Source organism: Muntiacus reevesi, chromosome 18 (assembly GCF_963930625.1).
Source record: "Muntiacus reevesi chromosome 18, mMunRee1.1, whole genome shotgun sequence".
In the NCBI taxonomy this organism is placed as follows: domain Eukaryota; kingdom Metazoa; phylum Chordata; class Mammalia; order Artiodactyla; family Cervidae; genus Muntiacus; species Muntiacus reevesi.
In genome coordinates, this window is record NC_089266.1 from 46,682,433 (window position 1) to 46,710,158 (window position 27,726).

At 50.6% G+C, this 27,726-nt stretch overlaps 1 protein-coding gene across 7 annotated transcripts in view; it reads right to left on the minus strand.

Annotated features, from left to right (window-relative positions):
• RFFL (ring finger and FYVE like domain containing E3 ubiquitin protein ligase) overlaps positions 1-27,726 on the minus strand; it is a 75,205-nt gene that overhangs the window by 3,527 nt on the left and 43,952 nt on the right. For 6 of the 7 annotated variants that reach the window (XM_065910986.1, XM_065910982.1, XM_065910979.1 and 3 more), the window contains 5 exons: positions 18,518-18,705; positions 7,666-8,058; positions 3,809-3,892; positions 2,694-2,904; positions 1,476-1,499 (listed from right to left, as the gene is read on the minus strand). In XM_065910986.1, coding sequence (XP_065767058.1) covers positions 1,476-1,499; positions 2,694-2,904; positions 3,809-3,892; positions 7,666-8,058; positions 18,518-18,697 — 892 coding nt within the window. In that variant the 5' untranslated portion in view covers positions 18,698-18,705. Of the gene's footprint in view, positions 1-1,475; positions 1,500-2,693; positions 2,905-3,808; positions 3,893-7,665; positions 8,059-18,517; positions 18,706-27,726 lie in introns of those variants that run through there. The other variant, XM_065910980.1, reaches the window with a different exon arrangement.

Genomic DNA, 27,726 nt, shown 5'->3' on the forward strand with positions numbered 1-27,726 from the left:
TGCCCAAAGATTCAAATCCAGGTAGGCTGGCTTCTAGGAAAGTGGCCTGAGGGCAGGGACTGCAAAGACAGTACTAACTGCTCAGCACACAGTTCTCAACAAGGCTAACCGGCTTGTGCGAGTGGGAAGACTAGGCCTGAGCTACATCCTAGGTCAGCTGCAGGAACAGAACCTTCGTGTCCCCAAACCCAAGCCTTCCCAGCATGTTTTAAATGGCAGCATGAATCAGGCAGCCATAAATAGGGAACTGCTCTTATCACAGCCACCTCTACGGTCCCACAGGGGGTTCTCATACTCCTCTGCTTCTGCACTTTACCTGTTCCTTGGACTATTCAGAAAGACACATCACTTCAGGTGGGCGGGCTGTGAGGCAGTGAAACCTATTTACTCCTATGAGGAGCTGATGGCCCTAACAGGGAACGCTTGGAAACAACTGAACAATATAAACACCTATATATAAATAGGAATACCTATAGATATAATAGATAGTATGGGCTATATAAATAGCTCATCCATAAATATACAGATGAGCTGGAGTAATTTATAGAATTTCATTACAGATTACTTCTGTCAAGATTAACAAATTTAACTCAGTTGCCAGCATTCTCCCAGGGAATCAGAAAGACCCCAAGTGGATGGCCAAATTTTGCTATCAGGTGAGGGTCTAGAACTCCAAATGCTCAACTCTCGGGAATGTATCAGCCAGAAGACCGTGCCCCATCCTGAGCAATATAGTGAGAGCTCTTTCCCAAGAAAGGATGTTCTCAGAGTAGTGTAGAGGCCTGAAAAGCACTTTAAAACTTTTTCAGAAGACACTCCAAATTTTTCACTTAGTAAAACGGCTGCATAGCCTTGAGGCTTTCATGAAAAGGCCTAGCATGTTTCAGAGTGATTGCATCTGCAGTCAGATTCCTGCAGTGCATTCTGGGGGTGCCCAGAGACCTGTGGGTGGTCTTTAACACACAGGTTGGTACATGGCAGCTGAGTGCCATGAAGTATGCTATACACACAAGGCTCTCAGCTCGCCACCCCTGCTTTTCAGCTGGTACCAGAAGCTGACGAACATCCCAAGTGATTTCCCTGAAGGTACACACAGAGACCCTCCCACACAGACCAAGACGGAGTGAAAGCTATGGTGCCTGAGCTCCAGGACTATGTGGGCAATGCACCAGAAGTGCCACCCCTTGGCTTTGCTGAAGATTCTACAGAGGCTGGCTTCTGAGCTCTGACAACCAGAGGCCTGCAGATCAGGCTGCCGGAGGTGTCCGCCACTCCTGCCTTCACAGGGACAGGGATGGGAATTTTCAAAGATGCTGAGAAGCCCTGGTTCCCAGTGAACATCCCCCCCAGCACCGCTCCCCCGCTGGGATGTGGATATGCTCAGAGTTCTCAGATGGCTAATAGGAATCAGGGCTGAAGGGGAGGAAGAAGAGTGAAGGGCCTCAGCCCGACGTGGAACAGAAACAGCTACGTACCATTTTGGTCTTCAGCGCTGCACACTGCAAGGGAAGGAAAGAAGGCGTCTGAATACATGACAACGAGGAAAGCCTCCAGCCACCCTGGCTTCACTTCCAAACTCTGACCGCTCTCCTGCTGGGAACCAGGCCACCCTCCTCAGACCCTCCACACATGTGAGACTCACCCACCGCCCCTGCTGGGGTGTCTAATCTAGTCTTAGAAAAAGGGCTTCCACTGCTTTACCATGAGCAAAACTGCCAGGCAGGAAGGAGATTGCACAAGCACAGTGTCCTTTTTTTTTCTATCGCATCGGAAGCCGGCGTTAAAGTCAAGAAAGGAGGAACAGCCTGTCCTGGTTGGCCAGGGAGTCTGTCTGGGTGTGACTCCCCAGAGGCGCCATCTCCTAGTCCCAGGCCCTCGTCCCTCCTTTGGGGAGGTTCTGGGGACCGTCCCAAAGGGAAGAGCCTGTGATCAGGTGACCAGGCAGACGTCCCCTTACTCTGATGAATGTAAGCTCCTGGGAGAGGAGAACCCGAATCTGACTGCAACTACTGTGAGCAGGCAAGTCAGCACAACATGGACCTGCAGGAGCCCAATCAGCTGGAGAGCGGATGGGTGAAGTCATTTCAGGAAATGCGGAGTTCCAGACAGCTAGACTCGTTTCTCTCCTGCAGGGCTTCTTTGCCTTGACTGGTACAGTCTTCATCTTACCACGAATTGGCAGCACGGACATAAGAGCAAGTTTTTTTCTTCCCCAAACTCATTTGACTACAGACCTTGTTTTACTGTGCATCACTGTAAATGATACCATGGAAAATGCTTTGGAAAATGAACAGCCCCAGGCAGACAGGACACACACAGCGTGCCAGCACCTGTGTACAGAGCTTGAGCACGTCCAAAGGTAGTGGTGAGTCTGACGGGGCGACCTAAGGCGGGAAAGGCCACGGACTTAGACGCAGAAATCCTCAGGGCCAATTAGGCTCTCCAGTGAAGGGAAGATGCTAACAATGCCTATTTCACAGGCGGCCCTGAGGATTAAATACATATACATGATGCCTGATCCCCACCCAGGGAACTCAGCTCCAAAGGACCGTTATTATTAGAGGATGCAAATGCGTAAGGTGGCTCCTTCCTCAGCTAAAAGCATGGAAATCGAGTCAGGTCGATGTGAACCCTAAAGCAAGACAGCAGGCACTCTAGAGCTCTGTGCTGCTGCCGCCCACACGGCCCCTCACCCAGGTGCTGGAGTCCCTTCTGGTCCTTGTACAGCCGCGTCACCCTCTCCATCAGTTCCCACTTCTCGCAGCAGCCCTTGTAGTTGACGAAGTTGCGAGCCAGGATCTCCTTGAGCTGTCGCACAGTGAGACCTTCGATGTCCTCCAGGTCGGTCAGGTCAGACAGCGAGGCCCTCCGGCCTGGGACAAAGCTGTCCTCTGAGTCGACAGACTGCGAAGGCAAAGATGGGATGGGTGGGCTCCCCGCCCCCGCCCTCACTCCCAGGACCCCAGAGCTCTCATCACCCTGTGCTTTTGGTGACTGGCCCCAAGGCAAGCAGGAACAGGGATACGTGGAGGATTATGTGGCCCCAGGCTCTGCATCACCAGACAGACCTCCGTCTCTTCCTGCCCCAAGGGCTATGCTCAGGCCCAGCTGGCCACAGACCCACCCCCAGGCCAGGCAGGAGGAGCAGCAGCAGGCTGAGGCAGGTGGTCTTGGATCCCGATTCCTCCTCTGACTGATGCTGAGCAGTACCGAGCATGATGCTCACCCCTCTGAGCCCGCGTGCCCCCCGTAAAGAGGCGGCAGCAGTCCCGCCACCCGGGCTCCCCGTGGAGACGGAATGAGGCAGCTCGAGAGACTGCTGCGCGCGGCCCGGGTCTTTCTCCCCTGGAGAGTTCTGCTTTCCCACGGAAGAAGCCCGCTTCCCAAACAAGCATCCTCTCTGCACACCGGAGCCCGCACCTCTGCGGGCCCACAGCAGTGCCCTGAACGCCCTCTCATCTTCCTCCCGAGTATCTGACCTCCTTCCCCTGACAATGGCCACCGTGTGCTAGAAGCAGAGGAAAAGAACAAGACTGGCACAGCGGCACCAGGAGCCTGCCCTCCGGCTGCTCTCAGCAAGTCAAGAGGCTGAAAACCAACGGGCTGTGCCGCTCCAGTCTCCAGTGTGACACGGACTGCTCCCGAGGTTCACCTGGAATGCTCACTGAACGCCACCCCTGAAGACAGGGCTTCAGAAGGACTGTCATCACAGCCTGCTCCTCCCCTCTCCCCCGTGAGGCCGCCCAGAGGGTCCTGACGAGAACAGCAGCGGGAGCAATGGCGGAGGCACAGGCGCCGCAGGGCCCACCTGGGTCTCGTCCTCAGCTGGGGCTCCGGCCGTGCGCTCCAGGTAGACGGGCTCCTCTTGGTCCTGAGACACATGGCCATTGGCCTGTGGGGAGAGAAAGATGCCGTCACATCCGCAGAGCTGTCCCAGGGATGGCATGGGGCTCTTGCCAGCTCATGCCATATCCAAACGACTCCTGTCTCCCCGGGAACCTGGAGTCTCCCTTAACAGCATTTTAGAAGCCTAACTCTGTCAGGCAGGGAAGCGATATGCATAGATTTCAACTCTAGAACAGGATGGCATTAATTCTGCCTACTGCCAGGATGGCATTATCTGCCACTCACCATCGGTGTCGGCTCAGCTTGCACTCAGCTTGCGCACTCCGAGTGGAAGGAAGATCACACGGCCCTCCTCTGCCAGACCGCTGTCAAGTCCATTCCTGACCCACTGACGCCAAAATGCCAACCCTACAACTTCCGCCCACCATCCCTGGTTTTGCCCCCAGATCAGTGTCAACTCTTTTCTCCCCAGCTGTTCAAACTATGTCTTTGCTTCTGCCACATGAAATCTCCCCGGCTTCCTCATCTGGCCCGGATAAGATAAAAAGTTTCCAGACCCTCACCATGCCCCCCTCCCCCCCACCTTCTGGCTAGTCACTGCTCTCATTAGAAATTCTAGAAATATGCTCAAAGCAGCAGGGTAGACTGTTACTAAGAGCTATCTTAAAACCCAGTCAAAACTTATTTTAAGGCATCAAAGAGTCTATTAACCTGAGACTATATAAGACTAATGCCTATGCTTAAGAAGTTTCATTCGGCTCAGAAGTCTAAACTCTCAAAAGGTTTCCCCTAGGTATTCCTTCAGGTTTTGCCACAGAGTAGTCAGAACTGGAAGCCACAAATCCCTCACCTAGATCCTTTCCACCCACAGCCCCCAAACAGGCGATGGGTCTGGTGTGAGCCCAGAGCAAAGAGGTGTCCGAGCTCACAGGCCTTTTCCACTGGACTCTTCAGAGAACCAGCAAAGGGACCACCTGGGAAACCAGTCACTCACTGCCCCCGCTGCTCACCTCAGTTCAGAATGCATAATATGGAGCTAATTAAGAAAAGGCACGCAACCACAACAGAAATGAAGAGCAGAAATAACAACTGTCACCAAAAATGCCAAGTGACAATAAGCTCCTGTGCACAGCACACGTGGACAGAGATGCTTCCCAAGCGATGCCCAGTTTTCTCTTAGCTTTATGTCAGCATGGCACCCACTGGCCAACTGGTGTCACCCTGGAGTTCCAAGAAGCTGTTCGGAGCCTAACCTCTTCCTAAGTAGCCAGTCTCTTTCTGTATGTCTTTTCTTTTCCACAAGAGAAACTCGGTCTCGTGCTGCAGAGTACGCGCCTGTCTTTCCAGTGTGCCCACGGGCTGAACCCAAGTCTCCAGTGAGTGTCTGTCCGCAGCTAGCTCTGGTCCATGCGCCTCCTTCACTAGCAACTACTGCCGGGGCGTTACAGGCGCAGGGAAGGGCCCTGGTGGGCGAGCGCTGCCAGCAGACGCGCAGCCTGTGTGCCGCTCGCTACAGACCGTCAGGCCGCCCTGCACGAGCTACTGTGCTCACCCTGTTTTTCTGGCTGGCAAAATGCAGGCCTCACCAGAACAGGGGACGTGAGCTGACCTGAAGGCCTTCTGGAAACATCAGAGAAGCACCCAATGAAGCTCTGGCACATGGTGTGACCTATGCGTGCAGTTTGCAAACTTCTGATTAATGAAAGGAACCCATCTGAAGGTTCTTTCAGGGAAAAAAAAAATCCCTCGAGGCACTCTACTGGCTCCCCATAAACAGAGAGAAAACCCTGGCCCAAGCGAAGGGAGGCAGTCAAGACAGGCGGCCCTGCCTGTCCAGCAGGCAGAGCAGAGCCGAGGGGCAGTGGCGTCCCAGGGCGAGCAGGGGGAAAGCCCGCTCAGGCCGCGTGCGCTTCCTGCAGGCGAGCGTGCGGTCACAGCTGCCTTCATGGCCCAGTGCCTGTCAGGGCTGAGTCAGGGGCCCCGTCCCGGCAGAGGTGGGGGTCAGAAACGAGAGACGGTAGCCCCGCACGTCCTGTGTGGGGGACGACAACACTGGCGCATGCCTGCTCTGGGCAGCTCAAAGTCCTTCAGGCGTGGGATCATGCCGCCAGTCAGTCCTCCCCACATCCTGGCAGGAGCCAAAGTGGTCTGGATTACTAACCTCATTGCCTTGTTAAAGGCTCAGACCTCCCGGAAGTGACCCGAGAGTCAGTGACCAACAGGATGTGGAAACTGGATCTCCTAGGTCCAAATCCTCCCACTGCTGCCCAAGCCAGATGACTAAAAGGCTCACTGACATACTGAAGGATAGCTACAGGACGTCACCACGCCCCGATGGCAGTGATCCTGGCACTTCGGAGGTGGTTAATACATGCTCACTGAATAAACAAATGCATGGAAAAATAGCTCCTAGAGACCCAGCACCTGGAAGCCAGAGGCTGCCTCTTCACCCAACCCTCCCCTCTCCCCACCATGAGCACCTAGTCTGCAGAGCCGGCCCTCTGCTCACGTCCTGGGAGCCCACTTCCTGTCGGTCCTAACCTTACAGGATCCCCTGGGGCTACACACACAGCTTCCAGCTACTTCCCATCCTCTGTCCAGTGCCTCTGCCACTGGAGGCGGGGGACCACTTCCCCCGTCCCCACCCGAGACCTCTGGCTGAAGCCTCCTGCCTTCCCGGCGCTGGGTCCTCCCCCGCTCCCCACCGAGGGTGTGGGTGTTTGCTGCCTATCTTATAACTTGACACCAGTCTTGCTGTCTGACACCCTATCCTTTCCTCTTTCACCCGCCTCAACCCTCTCCTCAGTGATAACCACCATTCAGAGCATTGTTACTGTTCAGTCACTAAGTCATGTCTGACTCTTTGCAACCCTTTGTAGCCCACCAGGCTCCTCTATCCATGGAATTCTCCAGGAAAGAATGCTGGGGTGGGTTGCCATTTCTTTCTCGAGGATATCTTCCTGATGCAGGGATAGAACCCAAGCCTCCTGTGTCAGTGGGTGGATTATTTACCGCTGAGCCACTGGCATCACTCTAATCCAACAGTTGGTTTCCACACCTACCTTCCCCCTCAGAGGGGCTTCTCAGCGTAGAAGCAACATAATCCTCGTTTCTGAGCTTTCCAAGCCTGGTTCATAATTCAGTCCAGGTGCTGCTCTGAGCCCACCACCCCCAGACCCTGCTGGGATGCTGACGAGGCCGCCTACTGTTCAGTAGCCCTCCAACCAAACCCCAGCCCGGACAGCGCTGGCAGGGGCCGTGCCCGTGTCTCAGTCACAGCGTTTCCCTCCTCTGCCTTGCCTCCACATACTCTTTTTTTGGCCTCACCACACAGCACGCAGAATTTCCCCAACCAGGGATCAAACCTGTGCCCCCTGCACTGGAAGCTCACAGTCACAACCCCTGGACCACCAGGGAAGTCCTACGTGGTCCTTTTTCTCCCTTGCGCCTTGTGATGATCACTGAGGAACCGAATTCCCTGTTGGCCAAGGAAGACCATGAGGTGAGAAAGCAGGAGGGTAATCTGATCAGAACCAAATGTGGAGACCTAACAGTGAATTTTCTCAAAATGTTTCTAGAACAACCAATTTTTTAAAACTCTCTAAATGGGATAGGAACCTATTACAAAGAAACAGAAAAACACAAAAACCCAGTACCGTGGAAAAGCCCAAACGTGAGTCTGCAGTCCAGAAAACACCCTCCGTCGGCGGCAGGCAGAAAGGCGTCCCGTGACCCGCACGCTGAACCCCTCTCCCGCGGTGCGGGGGGACAGGGACCGGAGCCCGCCCTGGAGAGACGGGAGGCCGCGCGTGGTCGTACCTGCTGCCGACCCTGCGCCTGGCCGGGGGGTGCAGACGGGAGGCCGGGTGAGGTAGGCGGCATGGTGCTGGTGTGGGGCCGGGTGAGGAAGGCCTGCTGCTCGGGGAAGTCGGGGCCCAAGGGGGGCGCCTGAGTCCTGCCCTCCTGGGAGATGGCGGGCTGCTGGCCGAGCACCAGGAACACCAGCTCCTCCTTCTCCCGGCACATGTCGGTAGAGATGTCGTGGAGGCTGAGATAGTCCCTCAGGTCCTTCACCTTCATCTTCATGAGCTCCTCCCGCCGGAAGCCCGTGGCGCAGACGCGCTGGCAGAGAAGGCAGAGCCGGGGACCGGCCCCCACTTGGCTCGAACAGGTGGTGCAGAAGTTCTTCTTACAGTCCAAGCAGGTCTGCTGCTTAAGAGCGAGAGGCAGAGGAAACCACGTCAGACCGTGCGGACAAGACAGCGTGACAAGGGCTGGGCACGACCGCCCGTGACTCGTCCTTTCACTGGGGGTCGGGCCGCCGGGCAGAGTTTGGGGTCAACCCCCCGAGGAGGCAGCAGGGCCCCCACAGGTCTCCTGCAGCCACAGGCAGGGCCCCGCGGGCAGGATTCCACTGGAGGCTCACGTCACTCATGCTACTCACTGGTAGAGAGGCTGTTAATTAAGAGTGACAGCTTCAGGATAAGAAAAGCCCTGCCTTTTATGAAGTCTCCCTTCTCCGCTTCTTGTGGAGTAACCTTGGGGCTGTAACTCAGCCTCTCTGGCCCTCAGTTTCCTCATCTATAAGGAGGGGGTGATGAAAACAACTACTTCATGGGACTGTTGTCAACTTAAGAGATAATGCGCTTAGCATATCGGACACGTGAGTCTTCCACAAGTGTTTAGTGTTTTAATTATTATTTCTAGGAAATACAAGCCAATGATGAGAGTCAAGATTCAAATCAGTATCATGGAGTAACTCTCCTCCAATAATTATATTTTGTTCTATACTTCTCAATACTGTACAATCTTTGATAATTACTACTCCAAATATATATATATATATATATATATATATATATATAATTAAACGACTGAGGGGCTACTATGTGCCAGAGCTGGACTTGGCTTATCACTTAGTTCTGAAAGCAGGTATTTTCCTACCTCCCTGCTTCCGGGACAGAGCATCCGAGGCCTGGAGAGACGAAAGCACATCCTGAAGGGCAGGCAGGGGACGGTGGGTCTGGGATTCACACCTGAGGTGGGTCTGGGTTTGGTGCCCACACTCGTGCTCTTTCCACCCGGCCGCAGGACTGACTCAGCCCCACGCCAGACCCCGCCGTGCCTGGCCAAGGGCCTGGCTCTCCCTCTCGGAACTCCCGGCGCAGGGCCCTGCCGCAGACACTGGGGCCCAGGCCCCCGCCCTGCCCCGGGAAGGCCCACTCCGAGTGCTGGGAGCACGAGGCTGCATGAGAGCAAACCCAAGACAAATATTTAGTCAGCGACAGGAGGCCCTCGGACACGAGGGGGGAGCTCTCGTCTGTGGAAGTACAGGGTGTCTCGGGCGGCTGACGAGAGCGCCGGGCAGGCGAGCTGGCACCGCCTGGCAGCAGCTACTCCCGGCATCACAGACAATACAGGGCACCAGGGCGTGCTCGGCCCCCAGGAGGCAGCTTCCGGCCCCTCGCCCCGGAGGCTGAGCGAGCGCAGGGACAGCCGATGAGCCCTGTTCCGGCCACGAGCAGGCCACACGCCACCACGGGGGTCAGCCCTGGGCCCCCGCGCTGGTCCTGAAGCAGTGCTCACTAACCCTTTAGAGAAATGAACAACTTTTCATCCTGGGTGACTTCAGAATTAACCTACATCTTTCTGCCCTCTCTTTTCTAAGTATAGAAAGCTGTTCAAGCAAACAAGAATGCCCAGGAGACTGAGATTCCCAGAGTCAAAATCACAGGCCCTCTGGTGTGGCGCTGAAGAAGTCTGTAGAGCAGAGGGGGTTATATTTAGTCTTTTCTAAGTGTCATTTGAGCAGTAAAGGGAAGCGAACGTAAGGCTGTGACTGCTGACACTTGGAAGGACCCATGTCAAACTCCCTCACTCTCCACCCAGTGATAACCACACAATACACGTTCACATGGCTGCACGCACTTTAGAACAGTTCTGGGACCAGTTGCGCTCGGGTGGAAAGGAGATGTTTTGGGGTACTTTGGGGGTTCAGTCACAGCTAAAGCTTTTCTAGTGGGCGATAAGATGTGTTTAGGATGGCACAGTGAAATTACAAGACTTCCATGTCATAAAGCTGTAGGTCCTGACATGGAAAACTGCTTACATCGCTACAGTTTGACAAGACCTAGCCTGATACAACTGAAGAGCCCCGAGTTGCTCCATCAGCCGGATCTAAACAACTGTCTCCTACAGTGTGCGGCGCACCAGATACCAGGTCAGAAAGCAAAGACAGCAGCCCACCCAGCTCCTCCGCACCCCCCAGGGGCCCTGAAGCCGGAAACACGCCCGACAGGAAACAGTAAGTCAGTGCCCACTTGAGGCCAAAACCCCAGTTTGAAGAGTCGGGAGAGAAGAAAGGAGAAGGAAAAAGCAACTGTCAACAGATGCTGGCAGAACAAGTAAAGGAAACACCTAAGTATAAATTCCAGCAAATGGTACACGCTGAGTAGCGAGGTGGCAAGAAAGATGACTGAGGGGAGCCCGGGTGCCCGAAGAGACACCCGGAGCACCAGCAGGGATGCCTGCGTGTGGCTCTCCTCTGCCAATCCACCCTTCCTCTGCTACCCCCCACCCCAGCCCCGTTCCCTGGCACAGGCCAGGCCCATGTTCTCAGCCTTCCTCCTTGCTGTCCTGCCCAGAGGCAGCCCCTCCTGGGAGGGAAAGGGCAGCAGGGACACGCTAGGATTAAGTCCTGGCTGGCTGCATCCCCACTGGGGGAACTTTGCAAACAGACAACTTCCCAGAGCGTCAGAGGCTCACCTGCAAAGTCGGTGCTCAAGACTTCCCTGATGGCTCAGTGGTAGAGAACCTGCCTGCCAATGCAGGAGGCACAGGTTGGATCCCTGGTTCAAAGAGATCCCATAAGCCACGGAGCCACTAAGCCTGTGTGCCTACAAGTACTGAGCCTGTGCGTAGAGCCAGGGAACCGCAACCAGCCCTCACGCCCTAGAGCCCGTGGTCCACAAGAGGAGCCACTGCCATGAGAAGCCCATGCACCGCAACTAGGGAAGAGCCCTCGCAGCAGCAAAGACCCAGCACAGCCCCAAGCAAGAAAAAAAACATAATAAAAGTCGGATGCTCAGCCTACCTCGAAGGACTACTCAGGTACTACATGAGCTAATGCACAGCGAACCTCAGCATGAGGTAGGCACCCCACCCAGTAAAAGGTAACACAGTCACCTCTAGTTCCCTTCCCCTTGGGCCAGGACCAAGGAGCCACTCCCTCTTTCTACTCTAGACTTGATTATCTCTTCCATGTCTAAAAACACAACCTCCCTGCCAGGTCACCCTATCCTCCCCTTCCTCCACCTGGTCAACTAAATAGGCTGGGCGCCAAAACCCCTCCAAAACCATCAGGGCTGCTGCTAAACCACATGCAGGTATCACCAATACAGACAGGATATGTCACTTCCAGCTAGTCCTGTCCTGCAATTTCCAAGACTGAAAGCTCTGGGAAGCCAGGGCTCCATATTTCTTACGTCCTCTCTTATAAAGTCCTTAGTGCTCGCTGGGTTTTGTACCAGTGAGCATTCAGCAAATACTGACCACAATGAAGAAAGGAAAAAGAGACAGGAGGATCCATGTCATCATTCAAATTCAACCACTTCAAGAAAAGACATTTTGAAAGCTTGCAGCTGTTAAAATGCCAAACCCTTGAGATAAGATGCCGATTTACTCAAGCACGAAAGTACAAGTGCAAAACTCTCATAGGAGAAAACATCCTTAATATTCACAGAATTCACTGTGAATTACACAAAATTAATCCGTCCCTTTGTGGCAAGAAAATATTGTACCAATAACCATCTTTTACCTTCCAACTGGAACTTCCTTTCCGCCTACAGAAGCTCTTCTTGGGACTTGCCTGGTGGTCCAGGGGTTGAGAATCTGCCTGCCAGAGACACGGGTTTGATCCCTGCTCCAGGAAGATTCCACGTGCATTGGAGCATCTACTGAGGCCACGTGCTGCCAACAACTGAGCCTGTGCTCTAGAGTCTGTGCTCCGCAACAAGAGGAGCCCGAACAACGCAACTAGAGTCGGTAGCCCCCCTCACTGCAACTAAAGAAAGCCCAGTCGCAGCAACAAAGAACCAGTGCAACTAAAACAATTAATTTTTTTTTTAAAGTTGTTCTTCTTGGTACAGAAGCTTTCTTCCCGTCTTCTCACACGGCTGCGCCTTTGCCCTCATCCTCCTGTCAGACTTTGAGCTCCCTACTGTGGAGGGATGACTCTCTTCATCTTTACCTTTCCAGCCCAGGCAATGCCTAACACATCTAACACACTGAATATTTTTCACTAAATGAGAAAAAAAATTACTTCATTTTTTAATTTTGGCCACGCCAGGCAGCTTGCAAGATCTTAGTTCACCGAGCAGGGATCGAACTCACACCCCCTGCAGTGGAAGCTCAAAGTCTTAACCGCTGAGCCACCGAGAAGTCCCCAGAAGCTCCTTATTTTACTCAGTGCCATGCCTCATCTTAGACAGACTGATACCCTGGCTTCTTCGGTTTGACCTCCTCCTCCATTTCATCCGTCTTCGTAGCCGCAGTCCCCTGTATCTTAGTAGCTGAAGTGCCTTTTGTGTCTGAGTCTCTTCCTTTTCATCTGTAAAATGGGCTGACAACCACTCCTTCACAAGGTCTGGCACAAAGAGCCGCTCACCAGAGAGAAGCTGCCTGGGTCGGTCTCGGCCTCCCCCAGACCAGGCTCTGGGAACTTCCCACTGGTGTGCAGGAGCTGCCTCAGTGCCTCTCCCACGGCTCTGGAAAACCACCCTCCTCGTGAAGCCATGTCCGCCTGAAATACAATCAGTCCGGCTGTGGCTTTGTTCAGAATCCTTCAGCGCTTTCTTGTGGTCTGGTGGCTACAGGCTCCTCACTGTGGAAGCCCTGGGCCTTTACTACTGAGGCCAACTTTGCTGCCCTCACCTCCCCAGTACCCTGCATCCTGGTCGAACAGGCCATGCACTCTTCCCAGGTCCAACCTGCATCTGCTCCACCTCTGGTGCTGTTACCTCAGCCACTGCTTTGCAAATCAACAAGCCTTCCTCTGTGGCTAGAATGATCCCTTTACCAACAGTGCCTGATGCCCTCATACTTAACTTATGCAACTGACTCTTGTTAGTTCTTTGTAAATGGAGGCCTCCTTAACCAGACAGTAAGCTCCCCAGGGGAATGCCCTATGTCTTGGCCCTCTCTCCACAAAAGCGTGACCTCTAGCTGCTACCACGCTGCTGGGACAGAACCGGGCCCTCAGTGAAACTCTTCAGCATGGAAATGCCAGTCACAGAGTGATGAAAGTAGAAACTCTCTGATCTACTTCCTCTTTTGCAAATTCTTCTCAACAGTCCATTCATTCATTCATTCATTCATTCATTGGAAAAACTGAATTGCCCACCTACCATGTCAGTCTAGATAGACACTGGGAAAAACTTGTAGGCAAAACCGACAGAATCCCTTACTCTGTGTACCATCTGAAAAGACAGGCAGTCCACAAACACATGTATGTTGGGTGGTGAAAACCACTATGAAGAAAATAAAGCACCTTCCCATCCCCACCCACCCATCCCTCTTTCTTCTGGGGCTGGTTCCCTCATCCATCCACTTTCCCTCTTCTGGCTGACCAATGTCAAAAATGTGCTGGATCTCCTGATTCTCCCAAGTTGGTTTTTTTGTTTTTTTTTTTTCAGTTGGAAGATACAGAAAGAAGCAGGGCAAAGGCTAATAGAGTTCTGCCAAGAGAACACACTGGTCATAGCAAACACCCTCTTCCAACAACACAGGAGAAGACTCTTCACATGGACATCACCAGATGGTCAACACCAAAATCAGATTGATTATATTCTTTGGAGCCAAAGATGGAGAAGCTCTATACAGTCAGCAAAAACAAGACCGGGAGCTGACTGTGGCTCAGATCATGAACTCCTTACTGCCAAATTCAGACTTAAATTGAAGAAAGTAGGGAAAACCATCAGACCATTCAGGTATGACCTAAATCAAATCCCTTATGACTATATAGTGGAAGTGAGAAATAGATTTAAGGGACTAGATCTGATAGAGTGCCTGATGAACTATGGACAAAGGTTCATGACATTGTGCAGGAGACAGGGATCAAGACCATCCCCATGGAAAAGAAATGCAAAAAGATAAGATGGTTGTCTGAGGAGGCCTTACAAATAGCTGTGAAAAGCAGAGAAGCCAAAAGCAAAGGAGAAAAGGAAAGATATACCCGTTTGAATTCAGAGTTCCAAAGAATACCAAGGAGAGATAAGAAAGCCTTCCTCAGTGATCAATGCAAAGAAATAGAGGAAAACAACAGAATGGGAAAGACTAGAGATCTCTTCAAGAAAATTAGGGATACCAAGGGAACATCTCATGCAAAGATGGGCTCAGTAAAGGACAGATGGTATGGACCTAACAGAGACAGAAGATATTAAGAAGAGGTGGCAAGAATACACAGAAGAACTGTCCAAAAATATCTTTACGACCCAGATAATCACGATGGTGTGATCACTCACCTAGAGCCAGACATCCTGGAACGTGAAGTCAAGTGGGCCTTAGGAAGCATCACTACGAACAAAGCTAGGGGAGGTGATGGAATTCCAGTTGAACTATTTCAAATCCTGAAAGATGATGCTGTGAAAGTGCTGCACTCAAGATGCCAGCAAATTTGGAAAACTCAGCAATGGCCACAGGACTAGAAAAGGTCAGTTTTCATTCCAATCCCAAAGAAAGGCAATGCCAAAGAATGCTCAAACTACCACACAATTGTACTCATCTCACACACTAGCAAAGTAATGCTCAAAATTCTCCAAACCAGGCTTCAGCAATACGTGAACCGTGAACTTCCAGATGTTCAAGCTTGTTTTAGAAAAGGCAGAGGAACCAGAGATCAAATTGCCAACATCTGCGGGATCACCAAAAAAGCAATAGAGTTCCAGAAAAACATCTATTTCTGCTTTATTGACTATGCCAAAATCTTTGTGTGGATCACAATAAATTGTGGAAAATTCTGAAAGAGATGGGAATACCAGACCACCTGACCTGCCTCTTGAGAAACCTATATGCAGGTCAGGAAGCAATAGTTAGAACTGGACATGGACCAACAGACTGGTTCCAAATAGGAAAAGGAGTACATCAAGGCTGTATATTGTCACCCTCCTTATTTAACTTATATGCAGAGAACATCATGAGAAACGCTGGGCTGGAAGAAGCATAAGCTGGAATCAAAACTGCTGAGGGAAATATCAATAACCTCAGACATGCAGATGACACCACCCTTATGGAAGAAAGTGAAGAGGAACTAAAAAGCCTCTTGATGAAAGTGAAAAGAGGAGAGTGAAAAAGTTGGCTTAAAGCTCAACGTTCAGAAAACTAAGATTATGGCATCTGGTCCCATCACTTCATGGCAAATAGATGGGGAAACAGTGGAAACAGTGTCAGACTTTATTTTTGGGGGTCTAAAATCACTGCAGATGGTGACTGCAGCCATGAAATTAAAAGACGCTTACTCCTTGGAAGGAAAGTTATGACCAACCTAGATAGCATATTAAAAAGCAGAAACATTACTTTGTCAACAAAGGTCCATCTAGTCAAGGCGGACTAGTGGTCATGTATGGATGTGAGAGTTGGACTGTGAAGAAAGCTGAGCACCAAAAAATTGATGCTTTTGAACTGTGGTGTTGGAGAAGACTCTTGAGAGTCCCTTGGACTGTAAGGAGATTCAACCAGTCCATCCTAAAGGAGATCAGTCCTGGGTGTTCATTGGAAGGACTGATGCTGAAGCTGAAACTCCAATACTTTGGCCACCTCATGCGAAGAGTTGACTCATTGGAAAAGACCCTGATGCTGGGAGGGATTGGGGCAGGAGGAGAAGGGGACGACAGAGGATGAGATGGCTGGATGGCATCACCAACTCGATGAACATGAGTTTCAGTAAACTCCGGGAGTTGGTGATGGACAGGGAGGCCTGGCGTGCTGCGATTTATGGGGTCACAGAGTCGGACAGGACCGAGTGAATGAACTGAACTGAACTGAATTACTTTACAATACTGTGACTGTTTTTACCATACCTCAGTATGAATCGGCCTCAGGCATACATTTGTCTCTCCATCCTGGACCCCCGCCCTTCCACACCCCAACCCTCCAGGTTGTCACAGAGCACCAGCTTTGGCCGCCCTGAGTCATGCATCAAACTCCCAATGGCGACCTATTTTACACATGGTAATGCATGTTTCAATGCTATTCTCTCAAATCAGCTCCCAAGTTACCACCACTATCTTCTCTGTGCTTTCTCTCCGTTTCCACTCCAGAGTATAACTGACTTTAAAAATAAGGGGGGAAGGGGCAGGTGGAGGATCAAACAAACCTACTGCAAATTCATGCTGCTTCTTTTTTTTTTGTCTGCACTGCATGGCTTGCAGGATCTTAGTGCCCCAACCAGGGAGTGAATGCACAAAGTGCAGAGTCCTAACCACTGCACCACCAGGGAATTTCCCAGGCTGCTCCATTCAGACAAGGGTTTTCCCTACTCCTGTCTTGGCCAGTTACTTTGCCACGTCTAGTGATTGTTCCTAGCATTGCTCACACTGTAGCGATGAAAGCAGCGGGAGCTCTGACCATCCAACAGACTCCTGACGTGCTTAAGGAGTCCTTGAAATGACTGCTTTAGATAAAGAGGACAATTCCTTCATCTGTTATATGGGAACACATAACAGTAGCATGTACGTCACAGAGTGGTGTAAGGATGCAAGGACACCACGCATCTGAAATGCCTAGCTTGGTGCCAGGCAAGTGAACAGGACCGCACGGCCCCGAGTTCCTCCTCCTCTCCCCCTCAGCCTCCACCTACGGACTGAACCCCTCAGTCCACGTGTAAGAGCAGGGCCGCCTGCCCACGGGCCCACAGCCCCCTGGCTTTGGCAGCCTCTCCGGCTGAGTTCTCAGCGACTGGGGTAGCCCAGCAAATCACAACAGAGCTTGGCTGTGTGCTCCCCTTTCCTGCACGGCAGGGAGGTACAGGCAAAAACAACCTACGAGGCAAACTGCCCGGCCTCCACCATCTCACAGGTACAGAGGGGTGGCTGGACAACAAACACTTCAGGCTGCGGAAAGTCTGACACGCTGTCTTCAGGGAGAGGACTTGAGAGTCAAGAGACATATGTTTGAATCCTGGCTCTGCCTTTTAATAACCACGCAGCTGTGGGGCGCTACCTAAGCGGGGCGGGGATGAGTATTTTCATGTCTTGGAAGCTATTTGTCAGGAACTTGACAGATACAGTTTCTTTTTTCTGTTACACTTTAAGCCTTAGTTTCTCATATGTAAAGTGGGAGTTTAGGGCCCCTGAAACCTACATCATAGAATGTCCCTGGGGGTCCAGTGGTTAAGACTCTGTGCTTCCAATGCAGGGAGTGCAGATTCAATCCTCAGGTGGGGAATTAACATCCCACATGCCATGTGGCACAGCAAAAAGAAATCCAAAACAAAAAATCTACATCATAGAGGTATTGCGAGAATTAAATGAAACCAAAACTCTACAAATTTCTTAAAGTAGTCCCTGGCACACAGCAGATGGTCTAGAAAGTATTTTTTCCTCTCAAATTTCCCATTATCGTCACTGGAACATCACATTCTGGGCTGCACACTTCTCATTCTGCAGAGTCCTTTCCCGGGTCAGGGCTCACCTTCGGCCCCCAGCGTGCTTGCCCAGACAGAGGGAAAGCCCACACCCACGCACACCATCGGCCGGCCAGCAACTTCACCTCCTGCTCACTAATCTGGAAACCGCTATCATGCATTTTAAATGATATGGCTACAGGACATAAACAAGCGCCAGTCTTCACCTTGTCAGTGTCCTGATGTATCGAGATGTTCCTGACACTGCCTTCAATTAAAAGAACAAGTTCATCTTGAGTCAGGCTTTTTACGACAGCAGCCAATGAAGGAAACAGCAAGTGCCTGCTGCACCCCAAGCACCGCGCCAGGCCCCCAGAACAGGTTAGCTCACTTTATTCCTAGGACACTGTGAGATGTGATTTACATACGACTATGATATCCCCACTTCAGAGTCGGGAAATGAATCTCAAGAGGTGAAGTCACACAGGAGGGAAGTGGCTGAGCTGCCATCTGAATTTGGATCTAGCTGTGTCCAACTCTCTGCCGAAATGCTTTGCCTTTGCTTGGTTAGTTTTCCGGCCATACCTTGCAGCATGTTGGATCTTAGTTCCAACTCTTTGCAAGCTCCAACTTAGCTCCAACTCATGTTGGATCTTAGTGCTGACTCTTTGCGACCCCATGGACTATGGAATTTTCCAGGCCAGAATACTGGAGTGGGCAGCCTCCAGGGGATCTTCCCAATCCAGGGATCAAACCCAGGTCTCCCACATTGCAGGCGGATTCTTTACCATCTGAGCCACCAGTCAGGGAAGTCCTTAGTGCCCCAACTAGGCATCAAACCCATGCCCCCTGCACTGGAAGCGCACAGTCTTCACCACTGGACCACTAGGGAAGGCCCCTGCTAAGTTAGTTCTAATACTCATGTGAAAGGACGGGTTGGGTCTGGGTTGCCAGTTCTGCACCCGCAAAGGGAAGGGCAGGCAGCAAGGAGGGGAGGCCTGCCTGAGGGCCCTTAGCTACAATGGCTGAGCAGGCCCAGAAGTCGACACTCACCTTCCTGGCCATGCTTGCAAAGTGGGCCCCACAGGCCTTGCAGCTTGGTTCTGAGCCTGTGGGGGAAGGGAAGGAGCTATACCCAGGGTTGGTATAGGCCTGCGTCCTGGCACCCTGGGGCGGTGGGGCCTCCTCAGGCTGTCCATCCAGGCAGAACCAGTTGCAGCAGGTTGCCCACATGATGAGATCTGATTTGAGGAAGAAAGGGGAGAAAGGTCAGAATTAAAAAGACACACCCTGACTGGGTTCCCACCCCCCGAGGGCACGGGGGAACAGCCAGTATAGGTCCACACATGCCGCCAGAGGCAAGGTGAGGACGGGCTTTCATGGGCCACATCCTGCACCTCCCCCCGGTTGCCCTTCTAGATAAAGGCGCACACTGGACAGGACAGGACAGGACAGCTCCATCGGCCGAGCCAACTTGCCATCCTTTTCAAAGGAAAGGGTGCTGATGTCTCTTTGGGTTTCATATGAGATCTTTACTTCAAATAACATCTTTTGTCTTAGCAATTACACCTGGCCTGATAGCTCTGTCATTCAGAAACATAACCTTGCCCCTAGAGCTCAGACAGAAAGAACTCTATCCTACGTTTCCACACTCAGACTGACACGGGTCGGAGGGATCAGTATTTCCTTTACTCAGATGAGGCAACCCAGGCCCAAAGAAATCAATGTCATATCTAATTACAGAGAACTGAGATTTGGAAAACCCAGCTCTTCTGACCCTCAACCTAACGTTCTCTTCCCTGTATGACGGTGCTCCCTGGTTTCTGCTTCCATCAGCCAGCAGAACTCACTGACAGCTCTTAACATGTATCTTGGACTTGACATCAGCTTCTACCACGGCACCTGTGATACCTGTAATACTTGTGCTTTTTCTTACAACTAGGCCACCTGTTCTCTGAGGGCGGGGACCACTTATTCACATCGGTCCTGTGCACACAGCAGACACTCCACAGATACTGGCTTCCTTGCTGAATCAGTGCCTCTGCGGACTTCAAAAGAACTTTTTGGTTATTTTTCCCATTCTAAGTATTAAATATAGGAATTAGGGGCAAGGAGGTTGATGGTTTTTTTTAAGATCACCAAACAAAGAGGATCCACTCTCTCAAATGTCAGAATAAACTAAATGCTACAAGGGGTTTCACTCAAATGCCAAGCGTTGCTTCGATAAAGTAAAATGCCCTGTTCTCAGTAGACCGAGGCAGTCAGGGTGACCTTGTAAGCCTGAACTCTCCACTCAAGGGAGTAATGAATGAAACATGTAGCGTATTCATAATCAGCTCACACAAAAGAATGGTACTTTCAGTTCTGCCTCCTTACTCACTGAAAGTGCCTTTGTTAGATTGGAGTTCAAAGACCACAGTGAGCTGGAAGGAACTAAGAAGCCACTGGTTCCACCTTAGTTATTTTTTAAGAGGAAAAGAGGAAGACCGAGCACAGTGAAGGTCGCAGATATGACCTTCGACCTCAAGATTACTCCAGAGTCTTTCCAGCTTCCTAACACTGCCTCCAACACAAGCATTCACTTCTGCAGGCATGTCCCATTAACACCTGTCTCGGCTGCCTGCCTATGACCCCCTGAGAAAGGGGACCATGACAGTCATACAGTGCCTGGCAGATGGGTGGCTCAACTAGGACTACTGAATGAATGACTCGCACGCAATACTCAAAGCTTAACTAACCACACATGCATTGTTTCCTGCACATCAAAAACATGTCTCTCTGGCTCACTGTGACTCGTCTGAAGACTCTCAGTTCCCAGAAAACAGACCTAACCTGCCTTGTGAATTCACATGGTACAAAGCAGCCAAGAATAGTTAAATAAGCAAGCTATTTGTTGGCAAGAGACTGGAGGCAACAGCAGAGTATTAGCCCTTTGAAAGAGGAAGTTTGTAACTCTTCAAAAAAAACCACCTGTTGGGCTTCCCTGATGGCTCAAGGGTAAAAGTCCATCGGCCAATGCAGGAGAAACAGACTCAATCCCTGATCCAGGAAGATCCCATATGCCTCAGGGCAACTAAGCCTTGTGCAATACAACTACTGAGCCTGTGCTCTAGAGCCTGGGAGCTGCAACTACTGCAACCTGCACAGCCTAGACCCCGGGGTCCACAACGAGAGAGGCCCCCGCAGAGGGAAGCCCATGCACAGCAACTAGAGAGCAGCCCCTGTTCGCCACAACTGCAGAAAAGCCCGCTCAGCAGTAAAGACCCAGCACAGTCAAAAATAAAAATAAACACATAAAATTACTTCTTTAAAAAATCTAAGAAAAAGACCTAAAAAACATCCCAAAACAAGATGTTGATGGAAGCATCTGAAACAGTGTGGAATAATACAAAGATCATAAAACCTGGAACCAGAAGACCTGAGCTATTACCTACTGCCAACAAGTCACGGCGTTTCTGCGCTTCATGTTTCTCGTCTGGACATTCTTCAGTCTGGAACGCACTATATGAACCTCAGTGACTGCCACTAGCATTGTAACGATGCTTTCACTGCGATCTCTCTGGGAAGGCACAGGTAAAAAGTAAGCCTAGAGGGACTTCCCTGGGGGTCCAGTGGCTAAGACTCCGCGTTCCCAACTCAGGTGGGCCCAGGTTCAATCCCTGGTCTGGGAACTAGATCCCCCACGCCGCAATGAAGATCCAGGATCCCGTGTGTCACAACTAAGACCCAGCACAGCCAAGTAAATAACTAAAAATAAATATTCTTTTAAAAAAGTTAAACCCGGTGATTTCACCACAATTACCATTTGGCTTTCCAGGCTTGTCCCCAATGTGGACAGATTTCTGACAGTCAGCAGGATGTGTCAGTTAACAGAATGAGGTGGGGGCAGGGGAGTAGCAGAACAGCCCGGAGACGAGGCTGTGGGTGGTTCACTGAACTTGTCAGAACCTCCGCTCATTTGTGCCTGCAGCCTTTAGAGGGGCCAGTGCTTTGCTATGCTAGGTGAGCATGGTCGAGCGCCTGCCCTCATGGAGTTCATGTCTAATAGGGAAACGAGAAATGTAAAACCAAACACGGAAACTTCAGGGTGCTTTAACAGAGATCTGTGTAGTGCAAGGCGGTGTGTGCATGCTCAGTCGCTTCAGCAGTGTCTGACCCTATGGACTGTAGCCCACCAGGTTCCTCTGTCCCTAGGGTTCTCCAGGCAAACCCTCTTTACTCAAGAGGGTTGCCATGCCCTCCTCCAGGGGAATCTTTCTGAGCCAGCAATCAAACCCACATCTCCTGTATCTCCTCCATTGCAGGTGGATTCTTCACCCACTGAGCCACCTGGGAAGCCGGGGGGTGGGGGACTGAGGGGAGCAGGGGAAGGGTGACAAAGATAAGAACGACGATCAGCTCCTTCCCTGGAGGAATGACCAGGGAAGACAGACCCTGTTGAGACAAGCTGGGACCTGGGACCCTGTGTCGTAATGCCTGAACCAGGATAAACATCTCCTTGAACCACAAAATACAAAGAAAACTAACTGTAAGGGATTAAAAATAACCTTGTGCATGTATTGGGGCAAATTATGGACAACAAGACACAAAAAGACCAAAGACACAACTGCCACTTCTGAAAAGCTGGGCGCAAAAGCAGGGCACTGCACACGCCCTCTGCACACACCACCACCAAACGGGGGGGGCAAACCACCTAAGCCACCCCCCCAGCCCAACCCCAGGATCCACCCTTACCTACCCCAGCCATTTAAGGAATGGCTCTCATCCCCCTCAGCAAGCAGTAAGGCAACCTGTTGCCTGTTCTCGCTCCCTCCTGCTGCAGCAGGGGGCCCAATAAAGCCTTGCTCAGATTTCTTGCCTGGTCTCTGATCAATTTCTATTAAGGAGACCAAGAACCCTGCTCAGTAACACTGTTATGGGCTAGAAAGTCAACAGCAAAACGACTTTTGAAAAAAAAAAAAAAAAGAAAAAACCAACAGCATGAACCAGGGCATCAGAGAAACTACAAAATGCTTGGCTGGGTCAAAGGTAAAGGTAGCGATGGATGAGAGTACAGCAAGTAAACAAGCAGCCACGCAAAACCTTGTATTCCAGGGCTTCCCTGGTGGCCCAGTGGTTAAGAATCTGCCTGCCAATGCGAGGGATGCAGGTTCAATCCCGGTCAGGGACGATCCCACCTGCCGCAGAGCAACTGGGCCCGTGTGCCACAACTACTGCGCTTGCGCTCTAGAGCCCTAACTACGGAAACCTGCGTGCCTAGAGCGCCTGCTCCGCAACGCGAAGCCACTGCAAGGAGACGCCGGCACACGCACTGCAACTAGAGAGTAGCCCCCGAGCTCTGCAACTAGAGAAAGACCACGTGCAGCAGTGAAGACCCACAGCAGCCAAAAAAAAAAAAAAAAAAAAAAAAACCCAAAACTTTGTATTCCTTGGTAAGGAGGCTGGAATGGTAGCGGGACACCATTAAAAGTTGAGGCCACACCAGGCTTTGTGACCTTACCTGCATTTTAGAGTGGCCACTACAGCAGTAAGCAGTGTGGAGGACCCATCTGTGAGGGGCGGGTGGGAAGCGAGATATGAGGATATGGGTAGAAGAGAAAGGGACAGAGATCTGCGACAGACTCAGTAGGATGTGGCCATGAACCGAAGAGCTGGGGGCGGGGAGAGAGACGGGCTCTCTGAGTGACAGAGCAGGGGCGAGAGTAGAACCCCTGACTGAGCTGCAGCCCTCAGGAGGAGCACACGTCTGCGGGAGGAGGGGCAGGTTAAGACTGAGCTGAGTTTTAGTACCTGTGGGGGCCTGCAGATGTACGCGCAGCACCGCGTCCGCTGAAGATGCAGGCTTGGGGATCCTCGCCTACTGGAAAGTACCTAAAGCCAGAGAGGGGCAGGAAGATGGTTAGACCGTCTGGGGCAGAAGAGAGGACGGCCTGGGAGAGCTCTCAGGAACATGTGATCTAACGCGCAAGCAGCAGAGAACCAACCGGCGCAAAGGAAGGAACCATGCTCAGAGGTGGGAGAACTGGAAGACTGTGTGGAATTTCAAAAAGAAATGCTCGACGCTGGCAAATGACCCAGAGAGCAGAATGTGGAGAGGAACGTGATGGACCTAATTTTAGGAAACTGAGTGTCCTCCAAGCCCCAGCCCTTTAGGAAGAGAGAAGCTGATGGATAACCATAGGTTGGGAAGCAAGTGAGAAGTGAGGACTTGCCAGACTGTAAGGATAAATTATTCTCTCTCGAAACTTTTGACAGTGAAGGGAAGAGAGAAGGCAGCAGATCACAAGATAAGAGAAAGGCAGACATATTCAGAGACCACAAAGGAAACCCCACAAAGACTCAGAGCTGATAGAGGAAGGGAAGGGAAGCTGGCAATAAATATGGGAACAAGGGCCATGAGGGAGAGAAAAGTGACCAAGACATGGGGGTGGACTCCCCCAGGGTAGGAGAAAGGTCACCTCTTTCCCCAGAGACTGGAGCAGAGGTGAAGGCAGATGGAATCAAAGCTAAGCTGACAGCACTAGCAGAGAGAGATGGAAGAATGAAATATTTAACAACAAGAAGAAAACAAAGGGTGGGACAAATTGGAGACTGAGATTTATATACAGTATTGATATTATGCATAAGATAGATACTTTGACCACCTCATGCCAAAGAGCCAACTCATTGAAAAAGACCCTGATGCTGGGAAAGAGTGAGGGCAAGAGGAGAAGGGGGCAAGAGAGGAGGAGATGGTTGGATGGCATCACTGACTCAATGGACATGAGTTTGAGCAAACTCAGGGAGACAGGAAGGACAGGGAAGACTGGTGTGCGGCAGAGTCGCACACGACTTAGCGAATGAACAACAATAAGATAGATAACCAAGAACTTACTGTAAACACAGGAGACTCTCCTCAATGCTCAGTGGTGACAAAGAGGGCTTATATGTACACGGATAAACGATTCACTCGCTGTACAGCAGAGACTAACATTGTAAAGCAACTACATACTGCAATAAAAATTAACTTAAAAAAAAGAAAACTTTTCTTCCGAACAAGGAATGCTGTAAAGTTTGTGCACAAAATTGCACATGCTACATTTTTTTTTCCTAAGAGGTGAGGACTTGGCCACATCACAGGTAGACCCCACTGGGTAAGGTACCATTGAGAGGGAAAAGTAGAAAGGTGGCCAGCTGTGTGGTGTTTCAATTCCTGTGCTTTTACAAGTGCTTGGGAAGTACCAGAGGTGCTGGGCCCCAGGGAGACCAAAAGTGATTTCCACAAGGTCCTTGCCCCCCGGGGACTTGGCCCCATCAGGCATGATATATATAGCTCAGCTCATCTCTCCGGGTACAGTAGCTAAGAAAGCTCTTCCTTTGCCGGGAGTCAAGAAGACCTGTCTTCCTCAGCACTATTTTCATCCTCTTAACTTTGGCTCTAATCTCAACTGCCTCCTCTGAGCAGCTCTGAAAGAAAAAGCTGTCAGCCCGTTTGAGTATTTGGCTGCACTTACAAGGAACTGCTTCTGTGGGAAGATGTGAAATTTGCCCCGTGGTTACTCCACAGGCCCCATGTGTGGGTGGAGAATGTGGCCTCATCCTGGGGACGTGGATGTGTGGGCAAGGGGTCACGGGGGAAGAGACTCCAGTGCTAAAAATAACTGAGGCCTGCCTGGCCTAACAGAACAGGTTCACCAAGGTTAACAGACAAGGCTTCGACTCTCTGTGACGTGGATTTAAATATCAAGACACATTTCTTAATGAGAGTAGTGCCAAAATGGAAATCCATAAGCCTAAATAACAACTATGATGTTGTTGTCTACTCACTAAGTCTCATCCGACTCTGCAACCTCATGGACTGCTCTGCATGGACACCTCCCCATGGACTCTGCGACCCCGCCAGGCTCCTCTGTCCATGGGATCTCCCGGGAAAGAATACTGGAGTGGGTTGCCATTTCCTCCTCCAGGGAATCTTCCTGACCCAGGGATAGAACCCACATCTTCTACATCCTGGGTGGCGCTAGTGGTAAAGAATCCGCTTGCCAATGCAGGAGACTCAAGAGACGCAGGTTTGATCCCTGGGTCAGGAAGACTCCCTGGAGGAGGAAATGGCAATCCTCTCCAGTACTGTGGCCTGGAAAATTCCACAGACAGAAGACCCTGGTGGGCTGTCCATGGGGTACCAGAGAGTCAGACATGACTGAGCACACACACACACCTGCGTTGGGAGGCAGATTCTTCAACACTGAGCCATCAGGGAAGCCCAAATAACAACTATATCCAGGGTTATTTCAGGAAGGGAAAGCAAAAGGTTTATCATTTTAACACTGCCAAACAAAACAAACACTTTTCTCTGGGGAATATGTTTCATCCTTTAGCTCTTAACAGAGACACACATGTGGCATCCGATTATGTTCCTTAAGGACAAAGTGGAACCACCTGTGGGGTGTACAAAGAATTTTCCCCAAAAAAATAAAAGTAAAAAAGAATTCTCCCTGAATGGATACATGTATGTGGTTGGCTGAGCCCCTTCGCTGTTCCCCTGAAACTAGCAGAACACTGCTAATTGGCTATACCCCTACACAAAATAAAAAGAATTTTCCCTACATTGACAACTTGAACAATTTCCCTCTGTGATCTGCAAACTTCCTCCTGATCTGCAAAGAAAATTACCACCTAATCTTTGCCAAGGGCTTGAAAATCCCTCCCCCAACTTTCCTCACCCTCCTCAGAAAAAAAAGGACTTGGCAATTTAATTTTCAAATACAGTCTGACTGCTCTTTTACTAAGTTTGTTTACTAAGTTTGTTTTACTAAGTTTTTACTAAGTTTGTTTGAAACCTACCAGGCTCTCCTCTTCCAATATGCCTAAAGGGTAAAAAAGGTGGGAGATGTAGGACTGGGGTGAACAAGAAAATGTACCATTCCCTGTGGAAGAACCCTGTAGTCTGAGGCCAGAGTGGCTAGCTGGCACATGGGATTCTGTCAGCATGGTAGACCGAACCCTGTTGAACAACAGTGCTAATAAGAGGCTAAGAGAAATGACCTATTCCAGGTAGGCTGAGTACAGCCACAGTTAGAGGTGAGAAGGCAGATAATGTGATTTGTCCCTGTTAAGTCCTAGAATCCTAAGGAATTTGAAAACAATCACTTCTCCACTTGTCCGCCCACCCAACACAAATGATTTTAAGTGGATCAGGGGTGGCCATGGACTTTCCCATGGAAAAGAGAAGGGTCAGAATGTCAGTATCTTAGGAAAATCTCCAAGTTTGCAATGCAACTTCAAAACCATTTTGCTAACCCACCAAAATCCAAGGCACTAAACTTGAGGTCCCCAAGGTTCTCATCCAGTTTCTTCGGAGTTTAGTTAACTGCTCTGTGAGCCAAGGTACTTCTGCAACAACAGGCTTTACCCCGATACACAGACGGCAACATCTTGGAATTAAGATACTTACAGTGAACCCACTGTATGTTGTCACCACTGTTTAGTCACTAAGTTGTGTGCAACTCTTTGCGACTCCACAGACTGTATCCCGCAAGGCTCCTCTGTCCATGGGATTTCCCAGGCAACAGTACTGGAGTGGGTCTTCATTTCCTCCTCCAGGGGATTTTCCTGACCCAGGGATTGAACCCGTGTCTTCTGAACTGACAGGCAGATTCTTTACCACTAAACTACCAAGAAGCCCTCTCGAATGTACTATAGAAGACATTGTAAAAACCCTTTGAAAAAAACCTAATTAAAATGCCCCCTATCCGCAAAGAAGTATTTTTTATTTTTTTTAATATGTACTTTTCTGACATGGCTTCCCTGTTAGCTGAAATGATAAAGAATCTGGGTGCAATGCAGGAGACCAGGGTTTGATCCCTGGGTCAGGAAGATCCCCCAGAGAAGGAAATGGCAACCAATCCAGTATTCTTGCCTGGAGAATTCCATGGACAGAGGAGCCTGGCGGGTTACAGACAACGGGGTCGCAGAGAGTCAGATATGACTGAGCAACTAACACTTTCACTTTCAGACACAGCAAATGAGAAAATGGCTAGTTGCAAGCCTTACAGAATCATCTCCGGTTTTCTGAGGGTGGTTTGCTTACTATCACTACCGTAATGCTAGAATTATCAAAAGCATCTATGCTATTAAGTGTAGAAAAGAAAGTACCCCCACGTTCTGCATCATTAATATAGAATGGGCTTTGCTTCATCTTGTATACCATCCTTAAAAAGCAATTAACATACAACCGCAATGACTTTGAAAGAAAATGCTATGAAAAACCTGTCAATAAGGCT